Source organism: Cebus imitator, unplaced genomic scaffold (genome assembly GCF_001604975.1).
Source record: "Cebus imitator isolate Cc_AM_T3 unplaced genomic scaffold, Cebus_imitator-1.0 Scaffold183, whole genome shotgun sequence".
Classification (NCBI taxonomy): Eukaryota; Metazoa; Chordata; class Mammalia; order Primates; family Cebidae; genus Cebus; species Cebus imitator.
In genome coordinates, this window is record NW_016107498.1 from 3,850,197 (window position 1) to 3,860,288 (window position 10,092).

General features: G+C 44.3%; 1 protein-coding gene across 2 annotated transcripts in view; it reads left to right on the forward strand.

Annotated features, from left to right (window-relative positions):
• HOOK3 (hook microtubule tethering protein 3) overlaps nt 1-10,092 on the forward strand; it is a 122,405-nt gene that overhangs the window by 77,866 nt on the left and 34,447 nt on the right. For both annotated transcript variants that reach the window (XM_017545975.2, XM_037744767.1), the window contains exon 14: nt 5,744-5,813. In XM_017545975.2, coding sequence (XP_017401464.1) covers nt 5,744-5,813 — 70 coding nt within the window. The remainder of the gene's footprint in view (nt 1-5,743; nt 5,814-10,092) is intronic.

The window sequence follows — 10,092 nt, forward strand, 5'->3', positions numbered from 1 at the left end:
CACTCAGAAAAAAAAAAAAAAAAAAAGATGTGTGGAGATACCCCAAAACATATGTAGGTTAACTTTGTTGTATGCCTTATTTGATTAAAACAACCATTAGGCTGGGCGCAGTGGCTCACGCCTATGATGCCAGCATGGGAGGCAAAGGCAGGCAGTTCACTTGAGGCCAGCAGTTTGAGACCAGCCTGGCTAACATGGCGAAACCTCACCTCTACTAAAAATACAAAAATTAGCCAGCCATGGTGGCATGTGCCTGTAATCCCAGCTATTCAGTAGGCTGAGGCATAACAATTGCTTGAACCTGGGAGGTGGATGCCATAGTGAGCTGAAATAGCACCAATGCATTGCAGCCTGGGCGACAGAGCAAGACTCTGTCTCCAAAAAAAAGAAAAAAAGAAAAAAACTTAACCTTTAAAGAAGGCCCAACAAGATTCACAACTTAAAAAAAAAAGAACTGGTGAGTACCATCATAAACATAAGGTATCGTAAACATTGAATACCATCATAATGGGCTCTGCCACTATCTGTACGGCTTGATCTAGTAACTAAACTCTCCAAGACTTGGTTGTTCTGCAAAATGAGAATCATAACTTCTTTCTCCAGAGCCAAGGGAAGAGTTTTAGAGTTTTAGATGCTCTGAGTAATGCAAAGCACTCCCCAGTATGTAATTTTAAATGAAAATAGTATTAAATGTAATGTACAAAAAGTTGTGCTTTTTCCTATGTTGGCTGTAATACTCTGATAGTCTTTCTTAAGAAGATATCAGATAACCATTTTCTTTTTTTCCTTTTTCTTCCCCCCCCCTTTTTTTTCTTTGAGATGGAGTCTCGCTCTTGTCGCCCAGGCTGGAGTGTAATGACGTCATTTCGGCTCACTGCAACCTCTGCCTTCTGGGTTCAAGCGATTCTCTTGCCTTAGCCTCCCAAGTAGATTAGATTACAGGTGCCTACCACCATGCCTGGCTAATTTTTATATTTTTAATAGAGATGGGGTTTTGCTGAGTGTGGTGGCTCACGCCTGTAATCTCAGCACTTCGGGAGGCTGAGGCGGGTGGATCACAAGGTCAAGAGATAGAGACCATCCTGGCCAACATGATGAAACCCCATCTCTACTAAAAATACAAAAATTAGCTGGGCATAGTTTCAGGTGCCTATAATCCTGCTATTGGGGAGGCTGAGGCAGGAGAATCGCTTGAACCCAGGAGGTGGAGGTTGCAGTGAGCCAAGATCATGCCACTGCACTCCAGCCTGGGCAACAGAGTAAGGCTCAGTCTCAAGACAAAAAAAAAAAAAAGAGATGGGGTTTCACCATGTTGGCCAGGCTGATCTTGAATTCCTTACTTCAGGTGATCTGCCCACTTTGGCATCCTAAGGTGCTTGAATTACAGGCATGTGCCACCGCGCCTGGCTAGATAACCATTTGCTCTTGAAAAATTAGGGTGACCTAGTTTTGCCGGTGCCCTAAGCCCATACCTAGTGGCAGATAATTTAGTGCACTTAACACAATTGTTTCAAAGATTAAATAGAATATGGGCCAGGCATGGTGGCATGTGCCTGTAATCCCAGCACTTTGGGAGGCCAAGGAAGGAAGATTTCTTGAGGCCAGGAGCTTGAGTTCAGCCTGGCCAACATACTGAGACTCCATCTGTTTCTAAATATATATTCTAAAAATAAAAATAATGGCTGGCTGCGGTGGCTTATGCCTGCAGTCCCAGCTAGATGGGAGGATAACTTGAGCCCAAGAGTTAGAGGCTGCAGTGACCTGTAATCATGTCACTGCACTCCAGTCTGAGCAACAGAGCAAGATCCTGTCTCAAAGGACATGGTACATAATTGCACCTAATACAGTGACTGTCACAGTTGGAATCTGAATCTTTGTATGTCACGTAAAAGAAGTTTCATTTATTCACTCAACACAGTTACATGCCTATTATATGCAGATCACTGTGCTCCCTCTGACAAGGAGCTTTGATGTCAAACTTCATAGCCCGATATGAGTGGATTGATCCACTCCCTTCTTAACCACTGGAAATGTTGCGCTAATAAGCCTGTTTTCATTTGTTAAAAAATGAAAAATCGGTGAAGAGTCAGCTAAATTGGTAAAATTTTTGAACTGTTACCAGATTTTATGCCATATAGGCTATAGTTATGTGACCGATTTACTTGGCTACTTTAAAAGAATTTTTAAAAAATATTTGCATTTTATTTAGGTCAAAGTTATAAACATTTGTTGAATCATCTGTCAGTCTGGAGAGTTTTATTCTGAAAAATTTCTAATGACCTTTTTAAAAGATATCAAACTTTTTTTTCCCCCCCGAAACAGAGTCTAGCTCTGTCGCCCAGGCTGGAGTGCAGTGGCATGATCTCGGCTCACTGCAACCTCAGCCTCCCTTTTGTGTCATTTATGTTCTTTTCTAAGTTGGTTATTCTAGTTAGCATTTCATGTAACCTTTTTTCAAGGTTCCTAGTTTCTTTGCATTGGGTTAGAACATGTTCTTTTAGCTCAGAGAAGTTTGTTATTACCCACCTTCTGAAGCCTGCTTCTGTGAATTCATCAGATTCATTCACCATCCAGCTTTGTTCCCTTGCTGCTAAGCAGTTGTGATCCCTTGGAGGAGGAGAGATGTTCTGGTTTTTGGTGTTTTCATCCTTTTTTGTGCTGTTTTTTTCCCCATCTTTGTGGACCTGTAGTCTTTGTAGTTGGTGATTTTCAGGTGGGGTCTCTGAGTGGACGCCCTTTTTGTTGATGTTGAAGCTATTTCTTTCTGTTTTTTAGTTTTCCTTCTAACAGGCTTCTCTGCTGCAGGACTGCTGGAGGTTCACTCCAGACCTTGCTTGCCTGGGAATACCCCCAGGGACTGCAGAACAAACAGTAAGAGTTGCTGCCAGTTTCTGCTTCGGTTATCTTTGTCCCAGAAGGGTATCCACCAGATGTCAGCCAGACCTCTCCTTTATGAGGTGCCTCTTTGGATCTACAGGGGTTGGGGATCCACTTGAGGAGATAGTCTGTCCCTTATCAGGGCTCAAATGCTGTACTGGGAGTTCGGTTGTTCCGTTCAGAACTGCTGGGCAGGTATGTTTAAGTCTGCTGCAGTGGAACTCATGACTGCCTCTTTTCCCAGGTGCTCTGTCCTGTGAATCTGGGGCTTTATTTATAAGTTCCTGACATGCTACTCTGTTGCCTTTTTTCAGAGATGCCCTGCCCAGCAAGGAGGTAGTCTAGTTGCAGTCTGTCAGCAGAGGCGTTGCTGAGCTGCCGCGGGGTCTGCCCAGATGCTGTGTAAACTTCCTTGCAGTTTTGTTTACAGAGGTACAGTTAGAACTGCCTCGGTAATGGTGAGCTGCGTCGCTAATGGCGGGCTGCCTCGGTAGTAGCAGACTGCCTCAGTGGTGGTGGATGCCCTTCCCCCCACAGAGCTGGACCGTCCCGGGTCCAGCTGTACTTGCTGTGAAACTCCAAATCCAGAGCATTTCAAATTGCTGGTCTTTGTTGGGGTGGACCTGTCAAGCCAGATCACCTGGCTCCCTGTTTCAGCCCCCTCTTTTTCATTTGAATGGGCAGCTCTGTCTCCCAGGCGTTCCAGGCACCAGTTGAAGCAGCTGCCCAGATTTGTGTGAGTTTTTGTGCGGAAACCCGGGGTGCCAGCTGAAACAGCTGTGCTGGAAATTCATGGCGCTTTTTGGCCCAGGAATCTCCTGGTCTATGGGTGGTTAAAAACTGCAGGAGAGGCGGGGCGTGGGTGGCTCACGCCTGTAATCCTAGCACTTTTGGAGGCCGAGGCGGGAGTATCACGAGGTCAAGAGATCGAGCCCATCCTGGCCAAAATGGTGAAACCCCGTCTCTACTAAAAATACAAAAATTAGCTGGGCGTGGTGGCGTGTGCCTGTAGTCCCAGCTGCTCGGCAGGCTGGGGCAGGAGAATTGCTTGAACCCAAGAGGTGGAAGTTGCAGTGAGCCGAGATCACACCACTGCACTCCAGCCTGGCGACAGAGTGAGACTCGGTATCAGAAACAAAAACAAAAACAAAACTGCGCGAGAAGCAGCAGCATCTGAACCAGAGTGCTGGAGTGGATGTAAAAGCCCCTGATGGCCTCTGTTGGGTAGGGAAGGAGTTCCTCCAGGGATTGCACTTCCTGGGTGAGGCAGCACCCTACCCTGCCTTGGCTTGCCCTTCTTGGGCTACACCCACTATGCAAACAGTCCCATTGAGATGCATTTGGCACCTTGTAAATGCGGTGATAACTTACCCTCTGCGTTGCTCTCACTAGGTACTGCACTCCGCCGTCTTGGATCTCCCTCTCAGCCTCCCAAGTAGCTGGGATTACAGGCACCCACCACTGCGCCCGACTGATTTTTTGTATTTTTAGTCAAGACCTGGTTTCACCATGTTGGCCAGGCTGGTCTCAAACTCCTGACCTTGTTATCTACCCGCCTTGGCAAGCGTGAGCCACCATGCTCAGCCATATATCAAACTTTCTATATCAAGCCAGGAACAGTGGTTCTTGTCTGTAGTTTCAGCTACTTGGAAAGCCAGGTGGGAGGATCACTGGAGCCCAGGAGTTTGAGGTTACATTGAGCCAAAATTGTGCCACTTCACTCCAGCATGGGTGACAGAGTGAGACCCTATCCCTAAAAACAAAAACAAAAACAAAAAACAGCATCAACAAAAAGGACATCCACTCAGAGACCCCATCCGAAAGTCACCATTTACAAAGACCACAGGTCTTGCTCTGGGCTCGAACTCCTAAGCTCAAGCGATCTGCCCACCTAGGCCTCCCAAAGTGCTGGGAGATTACAGGCATGAGCCACCACACCCAGCCAAAAATAGTTTCTTATAAATGACTCAGTTTCAATTATTCTGTTATAAGCAATAGAAAATGGCCTAGGACACCCTCTTTGTGTATGTATCCTTTGATCTAGCACTTCTGCTCTTAGGAATTAAATTTACCCCAATGAATTAAAGCATTGTTTCTAATAGTGACATTTCAAAACAACCTGAAAGTTCAGCAATACAGGAATAGTATTCTTAATCAATGGTATACAGTAGAGCCATTTAAAAGAATAAGGTATATTTTCTATACACCTGACAGAGAGATATGTATGTTACATCATTACATTTAAAAAGTAAGGCTGGGCGCAGTGGCTCACACCTGTAATCCCAGTGCTTTGGGAGGCCAAGGCTACCAGATCACCTAAAGTCAGGAATTTGAGACCAGCCTGGCCAACATGGTGAAACCTGTCTTATGTAAAAATACAGAAAATTGGTCAGGCTGGGTGGCAGCCTCCTGTAATCCCAGCTACTTGGGAGGCTGAAACAGAAGAATTGCCTGAACCCAGGAGGCAGAGGTTGCAGTGAGTCAAGATTGTGCCATTGCACTCCAGCCTGGGCAACAGAGTGAGACTTGGTCTCAAAAAAAAAAAAGTAGGGGAGGGAGAAATAGGGAATTATTGCTTAATGGTTATAGAATTTGTGATTTGGATGATGAAAAAGTTTAGAAAATCAGTAGCAGTGATGGTTACACAACATTGTGAATATACTGAATGCCACTCTATTGTACATTTAAAAATGGTTAAAATGGTAAAATGCTAATACTTAATAATATTTTAAGGCCACTGTGACATGGTCTTTTACTTGAGAAAATGATTTTTGCTGATAAAATTAATACTCAAAGTAGGATTTCATACTGAAGTTGTGTGACTGTGTTTTCAGTTAGCCTTATATTTATGTTTGTATACTTACAGGGTTAATGCCTCTGGGAAGTCAGGAGTCTTCAGACAGTCTAGCTGCAGAGATTGTTACACCTGAAATCAGGTAAGGAAATTGTGGTGTTCACACACTGAACAGTATTCCTGGAGAAAACTTACTTCTCTATAGTAGGAAGAGGATCATTTCCTTATTCTTTCTCACTGACACTTTAAACATGAATTCAGTGTTTATGTTTTTATGTTTTCAACATGTTGGGGTTCAGGGGAGCCCTCAGTTCCCCTGAGAGGATGTTTCTCCAGGTTCTTGGTCTATCACTCCCCAAGAATGGGAGAGGAGACCACGGCGCAGTGCACTTATAAAAGTGAATGCCAAACTCAAAAGTATTAGTAGAAGTGATTTATTTAGGCAGAGAGAGAAAAAAGAGAAGAAGAGAGAAAACTTCCAGGAAGAGTGTATGGAAGCGGGACCCCAGAGAGGAACTCCAGGAAGGGAAAGAGAGCTCCCACTATGTGGGAGGGAATTCCAGAGAGCTGGAAATGCGGTGTGGGTGAAGGAGCAGGGGAATTTATCCTGGGAGAAATTCCCACCTCCTCAAGTTCCTCTGGCCAATGAAAGGAGTTCCTTTAAACCGCTGGGGTGATGGACTCTTAGTTTCTTCCCACACCCGCAAAATTTAAACATAAACCATTAAATCTGGGGGATGGAGAGAGATGGGAGGGGGTCATGGCGCGGGGAAGTTCTTGCACTTAAAACTACGCCCCCTTGTGGACCTGGAAAGAGAACACATTCCTTCAATGTTGGAAGCTTTCTTCAACTGGGCCTACAGAAAATTGAGTTGCTCACTTCAGTAAGACAATCTTTCACACATAACATAGCTAGCAATCATGTCCTGAGCTTGAGTAAACTCAGCAAACATTAAGCAATGAAGACACTTGGCCTGTAGACAATGGTTATGTTTAGCTATCAGCATGCAGAATCATTAGTTACTAAGATTTATCTGCTAACCCCATGGAAAGGTCTGGGAAAGGTACAATGCTATAGACAGGAGGAAATGACTTCCTACCTTCAGTACTCTTTCCTCAGTAATACCATATATTTTTAATCACAGCATTTAAAAATTCCATTTATTTATTTATTTAGAAAGGCAAGGTCTTGCTCTGTCACCAAGGCTGGAGTGCAGTGGCACAATCACGGCTCACTGCAGCCTTGACCTTCTGGGCTCAAGCAGTCCTCCTACCTCAGTCTACTTAGTAGCTGGGATCTTAGGCATGTGCCACTATGCCTGGCTATTTTTTGTAGAGACTGGGTTTTGCCATGTTTCTTAGCCTGGTGTTGAACTCCTTGAGCTGAAATGATCTGGCCACCTTGCCTTCCCAAAGTGCTGGGATTACAGGCGTGAGCCACTGCACACAGCCAGTTCCTTTTTTATTTTTATTTTTTTGAGACAGAGTCTTGCTCTGCAACCAGGCTGGAGTACAGTGGTACGATCTCGGCTCACTGAAACCTCCAACTGGTTCAAACGATTCTCCTGCCTCAGCCTCCCAAGTAGCTGGGATTACAGGCACATGCCACCACACCCAGCTATTTTTTGTGTTTTTAGTAGAGACGGGTTTTCACCATGTTGCCTAGGATGGCCTCAATCTCCTGACTTCGTGATCTGCCCACCTCAGCCTCCCAAAGTGCTGGGATTACAGGTGTGAGCCAGCGTGCCCAGCCAGTTCCATCTATTTTTATGCATAACTAGCTTTATATATAAAAATGAAAAGTAAGCCGGGCACCATGGCCTGTAATCCCAGGGAGGCCAAGGTGGGCAGATCACCTAAGGTCAGGAGTCGAGATCAGCCTGACCAACATTGAGAAACCCTATCGCTACTAAAAATGCAAAATTAGGTGGGCTTGGTGGCACATGCCTGTACTCAGAAGCTACTTGGGAGGCTGAGGCAGGAGAATTGCTTGAACCTGTGAGGCGGAGGTTGCAGTAAGCCGAGGTTGCGCCATTGTACTCCAGCCTGGGTAACGAGTGAAATTCTGTCTCAAAAAAGAAAAGTGGGGTAGGCAACAAGTGTCCATTAAAAGGAGAATGATTAATTCTGAATATTGCTTTTTACCTTTTTGTGGCCTATTTGCCCCTTTTTAAAATGGACACTGGCCTTGCTTCTTCATAAACTCCTTGGGGGATATGAAATAACAATCGTGTAAGGGTTTCATGCACTGTAAAAGTTGAAATAAGCATTCAAATACTTGTTGAATAAATGGAGACAGTTTGTAGTTGTTGGTTAGCATTTGTTTAGGAAGGACAAACAGGCTGGGCAAGGTGGCTCACACCTGTAATCCTAGCACTCTCGGAGGCCCAGCTGGGTGGATCACCTGAGATCAGGAGTTCGAGACCAGCCTGACCAACATAGCGAAACCCTGCCTCTACTAAAAAATACAAAATTAGCTGGGCATGGTGGTGCATCCCTTTAATCCCAGCTACTCAGGAGACTGAGGTAGGAGAGTCACTTGAACCCAGGAGGTGGGGATTGCAGTGAGCTGAGATTTTGCCATTGCATTCCAGCCTAGGCAACAAGAGCAAGACTGTGTCTCAAACAAATAATAATAAGAAAGACAGACGAAAGGAGTGTAAGGTAGCACCAAGTCTGGAAGTATCTTGTATGCCTTTTTCTTTTCTGACATCTGATATGCTACTTTATAATTGAACCAGTAAGATTTGTTGAATAAATGAACACATGTTTTTGAACATTTATAAATAAGTGGTTATGTCCAAAACAATCCACAGTTTTTAAGGAAGCTTATTGGTAATACAGTTGGTTTTTTTAAACTAAGAACAATGATAGGCCAGACACCGTGGCTTACACCTGCAGTGCCAGTGCTTTGGGAGGCTAAGGCAGGCAGATCACTCTAGGCCAGGAGTTTGAGATCATCCGGACCAACATGGCAAAACCCCGTCTCTACTAAGAACAAAAAAATTAGCTGGGGCCGGGCGCGGTGGCTCACGCCTGTAATCCCAGTACTTTGGGAGGCCGAGGCGGGTGGATCACGAGGTCAAGAGATTGAGACCATCCTGGTCAACATGGTGAAACCCCGTCTCTACTAAAAATACAAAAAATCAGCTGGGCATGGTGGCGCATGCCTGTAATCCCAGCTACTCAGGAGGCTGAAGCAGGAGAATTGCCTGAACCCAGGACGCGGAGGTTGCGGTGAGTCGAGATGGTGCCATTGCACTCCAGCCTGGGTAACAAGAGTGAAACTCCGTCTCAAAAAAAAAAAAAAAAATTAGCTGGACGTGGTGGCACATGCCTATAATCCCAGGTACTCAGGAGGCTGAGGCATGAGAATCATTTGAGTCTGGGAAGCAGAGGTTGCAATGAGCCAAGCTGGCACCTTGGCACTCCAGCCTGGATGACAGCTAGATTCTGTCTGCAAAAAAAAGAATGATGATAAAGATTCAACAAATATGACTTTTCTGAGTATGACTAGATACAAATTAAAATTGGCTCTATGTTCAGAAGAGAGCTATCAAGGAAAAATGATAAACTGGGGTGAAAATTTTGCAACATGTTTTAGACAGTGGGTTAATATTTGATATGCTTTATTTATGTTAAGGGTGTGGACAAATTGGAAATCTCATAAGCTAAGGAAAAAACATTAAAGTGGTAAGACTTTTCTTTTGAGGAGATTGACAGGATGTGTCTGTTTAAAAATGCACGTATCTTTTGATACAAAAATTACTTTTCTGGGAGTTAATCCTAAGGAAATAACTAAGGATATACAGAAAAGTATATTTATAAAGCTAATCTTGGCCGGTCACGGTGGCTCATCCCTGTAATCCTAGCACTTTGGGAGGCCGAAGCAGATGGATCACTTGAGGTCAGGAGTTTGAGACCAGCCTGGCCACCATGGCGAAACCCTGTCTCTACTAAAACTACAAAATTAGCCGGGCATGGTGGCACATGCCTGTAATCCCAACTACTCAGGAGGCTGAGGAAGGAGAATTGCTTGAACCTGGGAGGTGGAGGTTGCAGTGAGTCAAGATCTCGCCACTGTACTTCCAGCCTGCACTACGGGAGCGAGAATTCATCTCAAAAAAAAGAAAAAAAAAAGGTCTTATTAACTTGTTTAAAGCTCAAAATTGGTAGCAATCTAAATATCCAAAAATTGGGCATTTATTAAATAAGTAACGATTTTAATGCCATGTCATTTAAAATATTCAAATATATTTAATGATATAAAAAGATTGTGAAATTTTAGGTGTAAATAGCAGGCACCACTGTAAAAAGTACTGTGTGATTCCATTTGTGTGTATATGTGCATAGAATTAGAAGGCCATATTTCAGCAGTAGTCATTTTGCACCATAGTTATGGAGGATTTATATTTTCTTTG